The sequence below is a fragment of the Mustelus asterias genome, chromosome 11 (genome assembly GCF_964213995.1).
Source record: "Mustelus asterias chromosome 11, sMusAst1.hap1.1, whole genome shotgun sequence".
Taxonomy (NCBI): domain Eukaryota; kingdom Metazoa; phylum Chordata; class Chondrichthyes; order Carcharhiniformes; family Triakidae; genus Mustelus; species Mustelus asterias.
The window spans coordinates 20,143,211-20,161,764 of NC_135811.1; the positions used below are offsets into that span (position 1 = coordinate 20,143,211).

Below are 18,554 nucleotides of genomic sequence, written 5' to 3' on the forward strand. Positions count from 1 at the left end.
TGCGATGGTGTAAATACAAGTTATTACTGAAACTAGGGAAAAGTTACAATTTGTTTAGCTAAAGGAGAGCCACTAATATAACCATAGATGGTATTTCTGCAATGCACTTAATGGTTGCAAAATCCAAGCTCCAGTTCACCTTGTAACTCCACCACCTAAATGTTTACAGGTGAGGTGAGAAATTATGAATTTTTCTATTTCTTTTCTACATCAATGGACACATTTCTTTTTGGATTCTGGTAATTTCTGAGCATGAACAGAAATCTGAGATGAAATTGATTATATACTGCCTTCCATTTCTTGATGGATGTTCAAATTTTTTTTAATTAAAAAATAAAAGATTGTGGGTGCACAGAATAATGCTGAGAGGTTCAACTGACAAAGCAGCTGAAAATATGATTTAACATGACTCTTGTCCTTGAGTCTTGCTATTAATTACCTAACTTAGTGGGGCAACTTTACAAGTATAAGCTGACCTCTTAAAGCCACGAGTTTATTTATAATCAAAAGTATGTAAAACCATCTTCCGGATTAATACCTTTTTTTGGCCTTGACTAAATCTCACTTCATTAAATTTAAATTATTAACAACTGTGAATCTGGAATGTTCTGTTTTAAAAGTATATTACTATATATTATATTAACAGTATAATAGCTTACTGCTGTAACATCTCAGCAGTTTTTAAAAACATATTGTTACATTTTATCTCCCATTGAGCCATCTCAAATATCTTTCAATTAGTTTATCCGCAAGTTGCCACTCGGGTTCAGACATTCTACTTATAAATTTGTGTATATATTTCTGTAACATTGTGTTTAAATGGATTATTTGTACAAATAGTTTGTAAATAGTTTACAAATCAGTTTGTCATGTGTGGTAATTAGGGCTTGCCTCTTTAACCTTTAGCCACAGACCCATCTGAGCAATTGACCACCATATCCTCCAGCTTGTCTGACATGAGAATGACATCAGATGAAGAAAGGGCACAACAAATTACTGCCACACTTCTATAAATGGAGCTGTTCTTAGTTTTCACCACAGCTAATTCGATCCAGTTCACTTCACTCATTTTTCTGAGCGAGATCAAAAAAGGAGCCATGAATGAACAAGTCCATCATGTCTTTGACACATCAGTGTGAGAATGAAAAGCAGGCCATGAGGGAGGGTTCCTGTCTTTGGAGTTCAGACAATACCTGATAAAAGAGTGCCTCATTCAAATCAATCCTATAGCGAGTAGGGCAGAACGCCTCACAACACTATTACAGACCGGTATAATGAGATTTAGCAGGTTTGATTCACCAATCATCTTTTTCCTTATCGCTGTGATCTTTGTTGTTATGTGACCTTTTTTTTTTAATCTCCCTGACCTGAATCTCCACTGGGGCTAAAGTCTATTTTAGGTTCTGACTGGGTTTAATTTCAGTCAGGTAAAGTATCCTGATCATGGCCTAAGCACCTGTTTGTAGCTTTCTAAACTGCACTAACAGGAAGAAAATAGAACATCAAATAATATTTGACACATAATGCTGAGGTGAAGCCCTGCTTTCCAGAGTTGAGTTTTCCACTTTTTCACTCTTTAGTATTTATACAAAATAACACAACTTAATTTGGACCAGAATCTTTTAAAATATAGGTAATACAAACCATTTTCTTAGTCATATCTAAATCACATATGCCTGTTAATCTTGCAATAATTGAGATGGGTAACAATCAAAACTTCTTTAGACAAAAATTAAACTAGAAATGTCATAATGAAGTGACAGTCTGGCCCCTTGTATTTAAATGCATGATGCTGTGAAGTGATGAGAATTTTTGAAGTGGATGTAATGGCATTGTAGTAAATTTCACCATAGAGAACATGTGTGGCAAATATTGAAAGGGAACAGATGTGATTGGTTTGTCCTGGAAGCATATGAGAAGTATCCAAAGATATAGAATAGAATTTGTGATGTCTTTTTAAAATTTTGGCTTATTCAAGTAGCTGAATGTAGATAAGTGTGAATTTGCCACTTCTCCATTTGTGAGTGGTACGCAAGGAAAGGGAGTAGTGGAAAAGCCGATCATGCAGGACTGTTCTTTTGTATCTTCATAGAGTCTCATTTAAAAAATGCTTTGATCTAGCTGCAGGTAGACTGCCTATATTTTTGGTAAGCAAATCTAGCATTGTGCAGCGAATGGGGGAGGCTAGCTGTTACTTTCCATTTGTCAAAGTCTGTTTCCATTAACTTGGTTTGCAATGAGCACTGCAGCCTTACTTGGGTTGGCCTTGCACCAATTAAGCAGCTTCATGAGAACGGACATCTTCAAACAAAAAAGAGAAATAGTAGGGCTGTGCATTGAAGTTTCAAACATGACATATCAGTGTAATTCTTGTAGCAAAATTCTAATACAAAGAGCATATTGAACTGCTCTAGATGTCACCAAATTTCATTTAAATCAACTATATTATACTCGCTCCTGAATTTAAGCTAAAACTTTTCTGTTTCTTATTCCAGTTCAGCGAAGCCCATAAATTCTGAAGATAAGGTGACGGTATCCACTGATAGACATAAATGTCGAGAGAATGATCAACATTCAAATAACACATTCAAGCAACGCCACTTTGAATACTATGAAGACAAAGCCAGAGTAAGTGTAAGGAAATGTGTTTTTTTTTAATGGATGAGTAAAGCAATCCAAACACACAGCATGTGCCATGTCCAGTCAAGTAGTGTCTGTTTTGAGGTGAAGTTTTCACTTTTTGACTCATATTTTTAGTACTCATTTAAGCTGTACTCATGACTACTACTCCATGATACACTGGCTTCTATACTGCTTTGATAAGACTTGAAATTTTTCTTTACCAAAAAAAAAATTATGATTTTAATTTTTGGATTAAATTCAAATAACTACTTAATCATGAACCTGTTTGTACTAAGATTCTGAAAAGTGATTCCCTTTTGCAATTTATGGATTTGGTATGTTCAACCCACTACTTTTTGATTTACCATGTCTCTTTTTTTTTCCAACTCTTTTATATCTGCTTTTATTACGGGTATTGGTCATTCACTCAGTTTCTCTACTTTTGAAAAACATGCAGGTTATACTTAAGCAGGCTTTTGTTTATGCCGTCCCGATAAAGTAGTGAAATGTTTGAGTGCAAGAGTAGCCTGTCATTGAACTCAGCAGCTGCAGCGAGAATGAGTTCTTTCAAACTTTCTCAGCTGGCTGAGAGTTGGTGTGACTAGTAAAGTGGAGCATTCTTTCAAGAGAGCAAAAGGATGAAAGGTTTGCCTCATCATAATAAGTATCTGTTGTTAAGTGACCATGAAACCCCAAGGCATCTCTCCCCTTCCATCAAAATTAAGGCATGTTCGAGAGAGTTGAATTTCGGGATGAAAATGGAATTTTAAAATGGATTTTTTTTTAAGAAATGCTACTTATTTTTCTGGCTAGTTTTGCCAATAAAACTTACTAGGTTTAAGTAATCTTGATGACTTTTGTTTAAGTAGCCCAGAATGCACTACTAATTCTGATTTAAATTTACAATGAACATGCAGTAAAAACCTTGTGTCCCATGTCCATTATAACACATATCCAATCTAGGTAGATTCCCTCCACTTTGTCCTCACCCAGCAAGCTACAGTTGGCTACTTGTCCAATGTCCAGTTTTTGAATTAGCCACAAATGTGTTTGAATTAAAATTTTTGGATGTCTGAAGCCATAATTTAGCCCCGTCTCACTCCATCTGCCGCTGAAAACCACAACAATGCCTTGTTATCTCCATACTCGACTATTCCGAGTGCTCTCCTGGCTGCTATCCCACTCTTCAACCTCTATTAGATTATCCAAAACTCTGTTCCCATACCTGTGTTGACTTAAATTGATTTTTGGTCCCTGCACACCAGTTTGAAATTCTCATCCATGTGCTTGAACTCACAAATGGCCTTGCCCCTTCAAATCTTTTTGTAACCTACAGCCACTGCCTTGCAGAACTCTCTGATTTGTTTAACTCTTGACCTTTGTATGTCCTGCTCTGCCTCACGCTACCATTGGCGGCCATGCCTTTTGTCATTTAGACTCCAGAATCTGGAATTCCCTTCCTAACCTCCTCTGCCCTCCTCCTTGAAGCCCTCCTTAAAATCTATTTGTTTGACCAAGTTTTTCATTATCTCTCCAACATCATCTTTTGCTCCACGTCTACAAAGCACCTCAGGATTTTTTTACATTTGTATAGTGCCTTTAACATTTGAAAGTTCCTTTTGGAAATAAGACATTGACCAAACACACAGTACCGGATGAAGAAGAAGTAACACGACCAACTAAGTGATGCTATAATGTGGTGGTGATTGAATACCAAAACAAATCCCAAAATAACATTTTGTTAAACAACAAATCATTGCCAGCAATGTGAATTTACATAACACCTTAATACAAAATATGGTTTAAGATATTTCACAATAGAAGAAAGGTAAAGGAATCAATGCTCACCAATGAAGTTTAGGCAGGTGACCAAAACTCCATCAAAGATAGCTGTTTCGGGGTTTGAGCAGTTTAATTAGTGCAGCAGTTTAATTAGTGAGATTGAGAGAAATAAGTCTGAATCGGGTAAAACCTCTGCACCAATGATGGGATGAAGAGAGGTGAGTAAATCTCCATATTCCAAACTTGCATAAGTGGTAAGTACCATCTAAGATCTCTGTCTTCAGGTTTCAGTTTAACAAATGTTAAAATTTCTATTCGTTTGTGCAATGAGGACTAATGTAGAGTGTGCAGATGTTGATCCAATATCATATAATATTGTATGGATAGGAGGCTGGTTAACTCAAATGGCTTGTGTGTGGGTCAGAAAGATGCCAACAGCACAGGTTTGATTCCCTTTCCAGCTGAGATAGAGTTGCAACCTGCCTCCTCACCTTGCCCCTGAGAGTAGAAGGCAATATCAAACCACCACTGACAAGAACTACCAAGAAAATAGCTCCGAATGAAGCATCATCAGACAGTGAGTCAAAGATTAGCTTCCAGACAGACCACACATACGGGACCATTGAATGGTTTTTGTGCTTATGTATTTCATTTATGAATAATCAAATTTTCTATAACTCATGTAGAGTTGGTATAAGGTCACAGTTTTGTTGTGATCCATGACGTTTGGGAAATTAACCTGTTCTTGGAGTTTGCAAATTCCTGTCAAACATGAAGGGCTTTAGTGTGTTCGGTTTTTTTTTGAAATCTTACAACATGGCCTGGATTAATCCATTGCTGATCAAAGTGTAATTTGTAACCAGACATGGAATTCCAATGTACCATTCCCACTTGCTGCTGTTTTTATGGGAGTCTTGGTCCAAGCATAACATTTCTTGGCAGTCTAGTTAAACTTTAATCAGAATTCTATAGAACTAGAGTTTCTATCAAAGTAACATGTTGACACATCAGCCGGTGCATTTTCTCCACAGACGGCATTCATTTAGGCAAGTTTCCTGATTGACTATCAAAGTGTCAACAAAATGATATCTTATTTTTATAGTGTGGTTGGTAAAACTACTTTGATATCAGTGGGTGTATTGAGACTTTGTTGATTTTTTTTTTTCCCCCTATGTATGTTTAGTAACCAGAAGAATGATATTTGGTAAATTGTATAGAGGATTATTTTTGTTTAGTGGAAAAGTTGTATTGTTGAGAGTTTTTTGCCAATCACACTGCTGTAGTCTACGGAACCAAGTCCAAATGTGCAGTATCGTATATTGTACCACTGCAATGAAAATTTATTTGTATTGCCTTATGTTGTGCCATGATTTTAGTCAAGTGGTAGATAAATAACGAATAAATAGTGTTCCTAGGAGCATTCTATAGTGATTTATTTTTACATGCATTTTCATAGGATCCAGGGGAAAACCAGTGCCAAACAATGAGAGGTTTCAAAACCTTAATAGAAATGGACATAGGTGTTAAAGAAGTTTTTGGAAATGGATGCATCTTGATAGCATAGGGGACAGATGGAAGGAGGGAGTCTATTCAAAATTTTTAAAATACTGCTTTTCTAAATAGATTTTTTTTAAATGAACTGTTGGCTATCAAATGATACGCTAGCCTGATGATCTCCCATATATTTTCAGGATTTCAAATGGCTGTCCACCAAATAGGTAGATATTACCTAATTACTAATAAAGTTATATAGTGCTATCCAGTGAATACAATTTCTACATAGATCACACAAATTCTGAATACTGGCTTGCAGATTTACTGTGCCATATTTCAGATTAATTGATGGCCGAAAGTGTACAAATTACTTTTCAAATTGTTATTTTTAATTATTATATGGTAAAAGGTTTCTCTGGTTAAGGATGTTTAAATGTAGTGTCTTTTGATATTCATTTTTAATGAATATATTATTTTGGAGACAAGGGGATACTGGAAGACTGTACACAGAAGAATGCCAACTTGGCATCACACCATTTGCTCTTTCATTAAGAATCTACATTGGTTTCAATTGGTGCATAATTTATGTGGTTTCCATACAAGAGTTTCAGGATAATTTGTCTTCAGTTCTCCATCATTGGGTACTGAAGAGGCTTTATGCTGGATATGTGCATAATAATTAGATCTGCCGCCATTTCTGTTCTAGTGCCAGTACCTGTCTCCAAATCAAAGTGTTTAAACAGGAATGATAGCCAGTTTAGAAGGCAGTGTGAACTCCTTAACACCTAATTAAGTACTGAAAAGTAAATGGGGAGAGTAGAATAGTAAATGTGAAAGTAACTGTATTGATATTACCAGAGCCAAGTTCCTCGTTATAACAACATTGAGAGGATCATAGCTTGCCAGATCTTCCAACTTATCTGACGACCCAAACTGTTTTGGATACCAGCCTGTGAAGCTTTGACATGTTTAATCATACAAGTGTTCTTGCTTGCAAAATGTATCCGGACAAATTGAGGAAAAAGTTTTTTTCCACATTAATCAATAAGTCTAATTATTGTTAGAAATCCAAGGATAAGATGTTCTCAGGTGTCTTGTGAATCTGCCATCAGGCTGGAATGTGGGTCAGAAGCCTGCACTGCGTGGGCACTTGTGGTTTTTCTCTCTCTCTCCTCCTGCCCCCCCCTCCCCACCACCACCACGCGGGGAGCCAATTAAAGGGCCTGGAGTGGGCTCACTATCCAGTTAAGGATGGCAGATGGGCTCTCATAAGGAGGCCATCCAAAGGCCTTCCAGCTTGAAAAGGCAGCAGCCTACTTTGGCAGAAGCAAATCAAGGGTGCTTCAAAATGGAGGTTCCTCGCTGCAATTTTTAAAAATCTAAACCAAGAAAGAGATTTGCAGCTAGGACACTTCTGTGTTGAGGGAGGGGGGGATGCCTAAAGTCACTGCAGTGCCTGGTAAGCCAGGAGGGCCTTTAGGAGTACTGACCCACCCCAGTCTGCCACCCAGTGGTCGCCTCCAGGTAGTTAAATTGCCCCCATTCTCTGTGGAAACCTGAAGTCTGGGGTTTTCTAGTCGCCCATTTCATTGGTATTAAGTGCCTATTAATTACCTGAATCGGCTATTCATTGCATGTGGTCCTATTGAATCCCCATCCTGCTTACACAAAGTGGTAGTCATGATGTGGAGATGGGTAGTCATGATGTCTCTGTGCCCTGTTTGAGAGCAGATTTCCACTCCATCTGACGAAGGAGCAGCGCTCCGAAAGCTAATGGTATTTGCTACCAAATAAACCTGTTGGACTTTAACCTGGTGTTGTTAAAACTCTTACTGTGTTTACACAAAATGGCCCAGTGGGGCCTAAAAATCAAGCCCCAAATTTTTGATTTGGAATTTTTTTTTAATTCATTGGATTTTTTTTTACTGTAAGAAGTGCTATATATGTATTTAAGTTATTCTAGCTTTTTAAAAAAATAACCATCTGCAAAATCTGATTATTGAAATTGAATCTATAACAAAATACAGTCTCACATTTGGCAGTAAAATATTTCAGAGTTGGAAATATCATCATTTCACACTAATTTACTTCAGCTCTGCAGGTGCGAGTAACCTGTTTCCTGCAGAGTCGGCTAGATGAGAACAGTAAAATGTTTTCTGTTTTGAAAGTTTATGGATGATTCCACGCCTGAATCAGTTTCAGATAATGATTTTTCAGGTGGGAGAGGTGATAAGTGGCTGCTAAATTTGGATGTTAAACAGTTGCATTTTTAAAACTACCTGAAGGAGTGTCACTTTTCTGATTTTTTTGTATGCATGTACAATAAATTCCATTATGGTTTATCTAAAAGAATAAATGCCAACTTCATCGTATACTTTCTAAACTCCATATGATGTAAGATATACCATGTGGCATTTCTGGATCTAGTGTTTTATAGGCAAGCCATTTATAGATGTAGTATTGTTGTAAGGGGCTATATTTTGTCTGTTAAGGGTTGAAATAGACCCATGTGTAGCAATGAGAACATACATTCACTTTAGAAACTTACATTTGCTACCTAATTTATGTTCTATTTCTAATACAGAGCTATTGTAGAGTAGAAGGGGTAATAAACCTTTTCAATTCACACTATGGAATCCTTTAATCTTGCATCGTGTTGTGAATAACCCAGCTCCAGCTATAATAAACAGTTGTGTTCAAATCTTTTATATGTGTAGTTTGAAGGTTGTTTGTTGAATACCTACTGGACCTTGCCCTATGGATGAAGTAGCCCCCAGTGGGCAGCAATGGAAACAAACGTTACTGGCTCTGTGCACATAGACCAAACACTGCCTGCCTTCAATCAGAAAACATGGTGGCTGGCAACACCAGAGACACTGGTCCTGAAATTCTTGAAAATTTGCATGAAATCTATGCTGTATGTATGGCCTAATGCCAATTTTTGGCAAAAAATATGAAAGTGACTTGGCTACATTGTTACATTGCACCTGAATTTCTTTGATCTTGTATGCCAGTTCCACGAAACTTCTGCCAAAACCCTTTGCTGCTCATATTAATATAATTTCCCTCTGCACCTAAAGTTGTAACTCTGGTGTTTATGGTCATCTTTCTGTTTCTATTTATGGTTACAGGTGTACAAAATATGTTCTGTATCTTTAAATGCAACTTTATGACATCAGAGTGATTTGCAATTAAAACTGTTCATGATTACATTTTCTTAAATATACTTGATGGCTTCAAATATTTAAATGCTGCTTCATGCATAAATTTCATAAGTAACATGGTGTGAGTTTGCTAGCCCTGACCATATACACTAATTTCCATTTGTTATACATGATTACTAGCAGACTCCACATTTTCACTGATGATATCCAGATGTTCCTCACCATCCCCTCTCGACCCGTCCACTTGCCTTTTGATTCGTCATTTGCCTGATATGCAACATTGGATGAGCAGAACTTTGCGCCTATTAAAGTCTTTGTCTTCTTTCCCCCGCCACCAACTCCAGCCCCCTCCCTGACAACTTTCTGATGCTGGCTTCAGACTATTCCAATCCTTTGATGTCCTGTTTGACCCTGAATGAAACTTCCAAGTCTGTGTCCTCGTCATCACTGAGGTTACTTATTTCCACCTGCATAATATTGCCTGGCTCCACGACTGCATTCTTCTTTCTCTCTTTCTTTCTCTCTCTCTCTCTCTCTCTCTCTCTCTTCCCCCCCCCCCCCCCCCCCCCCCCACATTGGCTGCTGAAACTCTCATCCATGCTCATGTGACCTTTAGGCTCCATTATTCCAGTGCTATCTTGGCTGATCTTCTGCCTTCCACATCCTGTAAATCTCAGCTTATCCAGGACTTTGCTGTTCATGTCCTAACTCTCATCAAGTCCCATTTACCCATCACCCTTGGGCCTCAAATTTAAAATTCTCATTCCTGTGTTCAAATTCTCCTCTACATAACCATCTCCAGCCTCCGGGCCAAGTAATCCTTGTCAGGGACTGTGCATGGGATTGAGCATTATTGCCTTGCACAGGCTTTGGAGGCCTGAAACCCTATTTTAGTGGGACCGCTGATGAACACTTGAGTTCATGTTGCCAGTACAATAAAGACATGAGGACTAGAAAGTTGGCTGTGGTCTGGGGCACCTCCATGGTGAGTAAAGATCATAATTTCCCTCCCATCTCCAGTTGGAGGTATGTCTAAATGGAGGGAGGTTGGAAAAACATTGTCCCTGGTCTTCACCTTGTAGTGCTATCACTATACAAGTCAAGTCTTTGGAGAATAGCCTACAAAAATTATCAAAGTTCTGTTGCTGGAGTAGCTCCTTGAACTAATTTTTTTTTAAGTGTCTAGAGAGCATTGTGTAATAACTACAGCAACTTGAACTTGTATGCTGCCTTGAGCATAATGAGACATCCTATGGTGCCTCACAGGAGCAAAACGCGGTTTGATACCAGTTCAAACACGGAGATATTGGGCAGTTGACCAAACACATGTTGAAAGAGAGAGATTTTAAGGAGTGTCTTTAGAGGAGGAGACAGTCATGACACACAAAACAACCTAGGTAATAATGCCACCTCGTTCATGGCTTCACTAGGAGGCATTTAGCGATCTTTGCAGTTTTTTTGCTACCAGTCCAATGTGTTTAGTGACCAGAGTTAGTGATAACAGGTGATTAAAAATAGCTATCTGGCTACATGTCTATCAAAATGCAGCAGTTTTACAGGAGACTCTAGGTTATGGTAGCTGGTACCTAAAGATCAATGCAAGTAGATTTGGTTAGAGGAACATCATTCTTTTTTTTAAAAAAAGGATAATCTGTTTAGGGTACTGCTACACTTAATTAAATGCATGTCTCCAGCTGAACATGGCACACTCTTATTCAAGGTAAAAATCTGCTTTATTTTTGCATTGATATTTTAATTAACTATTTTGTTTGTGTGGAAAGGTTAAGCTAATAGTGATTATTCAGTAAAAATATAATTGGTGTCCTATGTAACTTTTTCTTACAAGTTGACTCATGATTAAACTCTTGCCACAATACTTTTGGACTGTATTAGAACTAATGCAAAAGTTTTCTTTCTCAAGTGAATTAAGACTTTTAATCAATAGCATTCACCTGGCTGCATACCAAGGAAATAGTCACACTGGTGCAATTAGGGCTGTTCTTCCAAAATGTTGATTAAAGCACATTGGAAAAGATAGAGCCCCTGCATCTGACCCATTAACTTCCTGATCTAGGAATACTTGATGCTGGCATGCCATATAAAAATTAAAATGTCTATTCCTGCTTTTGATATCCTTCACCTTTTGAGCATTAAGTTAATATGAAAGTAAAATACAGTCTGAAAGAATTAAATATTGAATGCATAAAACACTGGCATTTTCAAACAGTGGTCTGTGTACTAATGCAGTTAATAGGAAGTTCAAAGCAAATTTATTTTTGGATAATGATCACAGAACTGGAGGAACAGATCATACTACCAGGAGGCATATTTTGTCTATTTTCACAAAAGGTGTACTACATCTAGTTAAAATAAAATTAAGATCTATCGCAATCATTCATCCTTATTAAAATGTAATTTTCAAAAACATTTCAGTTTTCGACAGTTGGATTATTTCTCTTACCCAGAACATCCAAAAAAATTAGTGTACCGATTTACAGATGTAATGGCATAGATTTCCTGGCCATGCATCTGACTTAACCATTAAATGAAACTAGGATGGTTTGAGACCAAAAATAGCTAGTCACATGGACTGGTGCAACTCTTCGTCCAGTGGCTCATGGGAAGGCATGCTATCATTTAAATACAGATCTGTGAAATACATCTTTCAATGTGCTTCACGCAATCTGCCTGCTTGGCACACTGGATGCATGGAGTTCTCATTAGGTCCAAGACCACTCTGTATTCTCTTATCCCAGTCCTGAGTTGATTTTCTAAGTAGTCACCCTTGATGAAAATACAAATTTAAAAATCCAAAAGTATTTCCTTTTCATTTCTGAAGATCATTCCTTCATTGGGAATCTGCCCAAAAATGTAAAATCACCCCTGGAAGGGCAGCTGGGGTAATGGGATCTTTACCCCACCCCTACAAAACAATTGCCCCAAGCAGTTAGTTTTAAAGGATCCTAATCATTGTATTTAGTATTTTAATGAAATATGAAGCACTAAACTTTGTTTCCAAAACGTATGTTGGAATTGTAAATCATTGTATCGAAATGAGCAATTCCATTTTAATTTTTTTTAAATCATGCTTCTTTCCCCTCTCCTTCCTTAAAATAGTCCACAATGTATAAACCCAAGCTTCATATGCTTCAAATATTTGTTACTTATAGCAATTGCAGTTCCTGGGTTGGGTTGGACATTTTCTATGTTCCAAATATGAAATTAATTCCAATAGCAATTAATCTACATGATCCCAGCAACAGTGAATATGTAACTAGACACTCCGCAAACAAACCAGGAGAGTGCAAGAGGGCTGAAATTTAGGTAAGTTAAAAGCATGCATGTTTCGTGACCAGTTCAATTTCATGAGGAGCTGATTTTGAAATAGCTGCAGTGGGAGCTCCGTTTTGATGATGCCATCTTTGGATAAGTCAGTGCCTGTCTTTGCAAGAATCTCTAACAGTGTAGCATCATCAATCAGCAATGATATTACTGGGTTTGTTGCAGATAAAAGTAACTTTATTTAAGCTGGCACCTGGTATTAAGTTATTTGAGTTTAGAAATAGTCTAAATACAAAGAGGATAAAAATTTATACAAACCTAACTTCAGTTTCTGATTCCAGGATCCCAGTCTACTTGCTGCTGGATATCGTAACTTATCATATGATGAGCTGATCTATGAACTTGTGAAGCACAAAGAACTTGTTAAGAGAAAGGATGGTCAAATCCGGGAGCTTGAGGACTACATTGATAACCTTCTAGTGCGAGTAATGGAGGAAACTCCCAGCATTCTTAGAGTACCATATGAACCATCAAGAAAAGCTGGAAAGCTTTCAAAAAACAATTGACCAAATTGGCAAGCTGTTGTTAATGTGACAAAATGCAATGGCAACTCTGAAGACCTTTATAGTCCACAAATTGGTAAAGAAGTTTACAGGACAGAAATGGTATAAAACTTTCCACAGTGAGTATTGAGTCATTGTTGCCAAGTAAAGTAGAACCAATATATCCTTAGTCTTTCTCTTAGCAATTTGGCAAACATTCAAGTATGAACTTAACTCAAATGTCAATTTGTTTTAAACAATATGTAATTGATATGTTGTGCAGATTAGCACATACATAGTGACTTCACTGGTAGACTGACCATGGGGAGCCTTCTCTTTCTGAATGATTCTCACCCATTGGCCGTGCATATTTATTTTTATATTAATCTTTACAGATAGAATGTAGCAACAACAGAATGAATTAGCAATCTAAAGTGGATATAGCATTTCTGTAATTACACCATTTAAATAGTTTACAGTATTGTTTGCATACCTTTTGGGAAGTATTCAACATTTATTTGGGGAGTTTCCACAGTATATTTTTAGTGTTGTGTTTTATATTTGTATTGTGGAAGCCATAAATACACTTGAATATATTGAAACAAAATGTCAGTATACTCTGCAATGCCAAATCTGATCACTTTGTACTTGCCTATGACTTGATTATCTGTTATGTTTGTGTACTTTGGGGAAGGGCCTGACATATTTATTGGACAGGAGTTCACACAGTAAATTTAGTGGTGTGTTTTCTATTATTTTGCAGCAGCATTCATATACTTTAGTTGAATATATTTGAACGAGATGTAGGTATACTCTGTGATGCCAAAACAAATCACTTTATTCTTGCCTGTTACTTGATTACCTAATGTATTTGAATCTTCCAGTACTTCCAAAACACTGGGCTCACTTTCTGGAGCTCATTTTACGCCTGTATTTCCACCAAACATATGATTCACCTAATATTGCAATACATTTGAAAAATGCAATGTTTTACATTCTCATTTTATCTGAATTTCACCGTTTAGGGGGAATATCTATAGCAGAAATAGAATGGGCATTTTTTTTTCAGAACAAACTGATTGGCGTTTTTGCATTTAAGAGAAGTGGGTGATTGTCGATTCAAATATGGCACTGTAACTTAAAACACTAGAAAACGGAGGGTGTGACCCCTCTCGACCACCCCTATTGTGCACTGGATTTGGTTGAGAGTGCAGTGTAACTCCAGCCTGAGATATTTCATCTTTTTGAAATGGTACTTGAGATTTCATAGAGAAAACCAGCCTCCAGTGGTGAATTGTTCATATAGTCTTAAAATAAAAATGTTAAATTCTGTCATTTTAAAAAGTAACTGATCTGAGAGTTCTTGCAAATTCTACATTAAGTTAAATACTTTTTGTAAAAAAAACCTTCTTTGGTAGCTGTTCAGAATAAAACTTGTGCATTTTATGCCAAACTACACAAAGTTTTCTTGTGCATTGTAAGTTGAACCATAACTACCACATTACTGAATAGCTTCTAACAGTTGATTGTCATTTTCAGTGCACTGTAATTCAAAAGTACTCATTTACCTTTATATTCCATTGACTGTTACATACATGACACAGTTATTCAAAAAATTATTTAATGCTATACATTTAATAACCACAGTCGGTGGTTATAAATTACTGTCATTTAGACCTGTGAGCATCTTAAGGTACACAGTGTGTGTTTCATACAGCAGGTAGTCATTTCTTGTGTTTGTCCAGAATCACTCTTCATAAACTGTATTGATATCAAAGTTTTTAAGTTGATGGTGAAAGCTGCTTTAGTCATTCAGGGTTAATTACCTAGCTGCAATAAAACAACACGGACCTCAACTCGGAGGAGTACGCTTAGCTGGGTAAAGCTGCTTGTTTTGAACATACCATTTAAAATTATTTAAATATTTTAAGTGCCCACAGAATTTATTTAACTGCTCTATGCCAGCATTGCCTTTGCACTTTTGAAAATGAAGTTTGCAACAAAAAGGTTTAACTTTACTTAATTTCGTGCACTTGGTTTTCTTTTAATGTTTCACAAACGCATGATGCCAGTTTTTGTAAATTTTATTATGCTTTGCATTCTTAAAGATACTTGCTGGGTAACTTTGTTACAATTATTTAGAGACAGAAGCCAGATCAAATCCTTCATACATGTAGAACTTTTTTTACTGACAGCAAAAACAAAATGCAGTAAACCTTTGAAGTAATGATATATCGTACAGTAGATAATAAAGCTGTAAAAACTACAGAAAGCCATCCATGCTGATTTGAGATGCACTTTTTAAGAAGAATAATGCTTTAGTTCAGGTCGAAGGGACCTGCCCTTTAGGGAGTTGATGCAATTAATATGCCATTCGTAGAAGGATGCCAATAATTATACCACACTAGAGGAGACTTGACCACGCAATAAAAGTGCACATTTTACAGGTGAACATCTATCTATATGACTGTTACAAGAAACCCTAATGGCTGCATAAACTGCCAACCACTTAGGACATCACCTAAACCCAAAGACAGTGTTTATAAGCTAACATACTTCCAGACTACTTGTGTGTAATCTTCGGTTGTGGCATTATATTTTACCTTGCACCTTTTATTTTTGCCTGCCTCTCTTTGTGATGCCTTTGTGTTATCTAGATTATTATCTACTGCTTTTACCACTCTGGTTTACTGCTCTAAGTTTAAATCTTCTATGTCAAAAAGTTTCCAGCCTTCAGTTTCTTACCTGTTGCTGCCACTGCTTGATTATTTTGGGCAAAAGTAAAATGATGGAGATCATTTGCGAAGGACATGTACAGTTCCTAAGATGTTATGTATAATGCATGTATTCTTCATAATGACTGAATAATAGCTTTATCAGTTCAGTACCCTATTTGCACCCTAAAGCATTTTATTTGGCTTCACTGGTTAGCTGTAATGAGAGACCTGTATGTATATTTTTTTAAGTAAGCATAAAACTTGTTTAATTCCAAATCGTCTTTGTAATAGAAACTAGCCTGCAGTGTGGGGATAGCGAAATGTACAATTTATCTACTTCTGAGCCAATGACTCAATAACTAAAATCACTGGCTGGGCTAAGAACTTAACATTTTGTGCAATAAATTATCCATTTACATTTTCCAAATTGGATAAACTGAGTAAAGTTAAATGTTCTGGTCTTCACCACAAAGGATGCTTCAATTCTGCTAAGGGTCAGTACTAAAGGTGCAATAGGAACACTGGTTTTCCTTCTGTTCTCCTGGTGATTTTTTTTTAAGTTAGATGAACTTTCACTGCAAAGCTATGGTTGTTTGCTTCACTAAAGATCTGATGCCTCAGTCCCTGGGGATTGTATCAGTCCTACTTATCTCTCTGAAGTTTATAGGTGTGACAATTATTTCTGATTTTAATGAACTGTTGCTCTGCAATGAGCACACATTACCGCAATCCCTTTATTTTCTTCCTTGCCATTTTAATTACTGCTCTCCAGAGCAGTCTCCTTTGGTAAAGAATGTAAATTGTTGAGGATGAAGTGTTTCTTTTGACTTGGGATTTGTCAACAACCAGAAACTAAAGGTGTAAAATCAGCTAGGCCTATTTAGCATCATCTAAATTAATATGTGTAAAGTTGAAAAAGGTACCTCCTATATATATATTTTCATAGTTGATTTATATATCACTGCACTGTCTACTTTCCTTTGTAAGCTATTGTGCTGCATGGAATTTATCTGCTTAGTATACTTTGTGGCACACCTACACATGCACTGCTTATACTCGGTTTTTCACTGAATTGTATATATTTTTCTTGCATCTGAGGTTTTTAAATGCTTTGATCAAAAACAATTTATAAATAGTTGATTATAACTTAATGCTCCCTTGTACTTTACTACTTTTGTGAAATAAATCCAATGAAGCAAAGTCAGCCATGAAAATTCTACATCTAAAATTATGCTTAAAAATAGATGGCCATCTACGTGGTTTTGTTTTAATAAGTTGGGATACTGCACAGTCCTGTTACAAGCATATCGAACAAATACAGTAATTGATTTCTGCAGTAATTATTGAAAGTTTTGAACACTGAGCATATGTAAAGTTAATTCATAAATGTGAAGCAGAATGTTATGCAAGATTATCTTCAGTGATTTTCTTTTTAATGCACCAAGGCGTGGCCATCAGATGTGACTTTAAATGAGTATGTATAAGATTTCATGTGGTATATTGTGTGAATTCATGGCATTTTAAAAGTGAAAATGTTGCTGATCATTCATTGTAACTCACCATGTATCTATGGAAAATTCAAAAAAATCAACTATAAATTGGAGCACGCAGTCAGCATCTGTTTATATTCTATATTAAAGCGATATCCCATATTTGTCTGGTATTGTAAATAAGCTAAGTAAAATGACTGCATGTAGCTTTGCTTGGTATGTATTTTATTATGAAAGAATGTTAATATAGCATTGATTGCATGTTTGGAAATTACATTGGGTTGAAAGCTAAGTACCAATGGTATTAATCTACTAATGATTTAATGAGTAAGTTCAGTATAATTATGTTTGCACTGTAATTAAATTGTGACAAAGCACATCTTTCATTACACATGGTAAACCCTAAGTGCATTCTGCATTTGTAGCCATGCTTGAAATATTGCTTAAAAACCACATGCTGCATGTTTCAGATATTTAATAAAATGTATTAAATATATTATGGAATGTTGTCCCTATTTTACCAGGAAACCGGATAATTTGTGACTGTATAGATGCCAGTTGTTTTATCAGTTCATGCTATGACCCCCATTGAGGGATATTTAATTTTGTTTGAAATAATGCTACAGAGGACATGTTTCAAGTATCAGTATTTTAATTTGACTTCCTTTTATGGTGCTACATAACCCAAACTTAGCATCTACTGATTGTATCTGCAGTGGAAAGGTTAACTCTGTCTCTCTCTCCCCACAGATGCTTCACGACCTCTTGTGTATTTCCAGCATTTTGTTTTTATTTCAGATTTCCCACATCCACAGTGTTTTGCTTTTGTTCCAAGCTGATGATGTCTTTGTCTAGTGCTGAATGTAGAACAGTTATTATTATTTGGATAAGCTAAAAGCATCAGAAATAAAAAGATAAATGTTGTCCTCTTTTGAAAAACTAATGTGAAGCACAACCGAAAATATATTTTTTAGCCAGTTTCAGGCTCATCATCCATTCCAGTCTAAATTATAATCAGATTAATAAAATTATTCTGGAAAACAATATCATCTGGTTCAGTTGAAGATCAAGCCTGATATCAAATACTGGGTACTTGATGGTGAAGTGCAAGTGGTAGTGATAATCAAAACCATGAAGATACCAGACCCAATGGATGTACCATGATGTAGTTATAAATGTCACTGTCAGCAGTAATAATGCAACAAAAAAATCATGGTGCATTGTATTTAGATTGAATAGATTTTCAAAACCTGCAAACATAATGTAGACTGTAGATTTTTGTTGGAACTATGAAAGTGTTTCTCATGTGTCAACTTGCTGATTTAAGAGATCCAACTAATTGGCAAATGTTTTATTTGACCCCTCCCAGTTTCACTGAATTAAGTGGAGGTAATGTGAAGTTATGCTATCAGGAAAAGATGAGCAAGGTCTCTTTTTAACTCTTTAAGCGTGAAGGTTAAG

The 18,554-nt window shown here is 36.3% G+C and overlaps 1 protein-coding gene across 2 annotated transcripts in view; it reads left to right on the plus strand.

Annotated features, from left to right (window-relative positions):
- rab11fip2 (RAB11 family interacting protein 2 (class I)) overlaps positions 1 to 17,576 on the plus strand; it is an 81,914-nt gene extending 64,338 nt beyond the window's left edge. Inside the window, exons 4-5 of one of the 2 annotated variants that reach the window (XM_078223244.1) lie at positions 2,496 to 2,628; positions 12,686 to 17,576. In XM_078223244.1, coding sequence (XP_078079370.1) covers positions 2,496 to 2,628; positions 12,686 to 12,910 — 358 coding nt within the window. In that variant the 3' untranslated portion in view covers positions 12,911 to 17,576. The remainder of the gene's footprint in view (positions 1 to 2,495; positions 2,629 to 12,685) is intronic. The other variant, XM_078223245.1, reaches the window with a different exon arrangement.
- Positions 17,577 to 18,554: the final 978 nt, after the last annotated feature.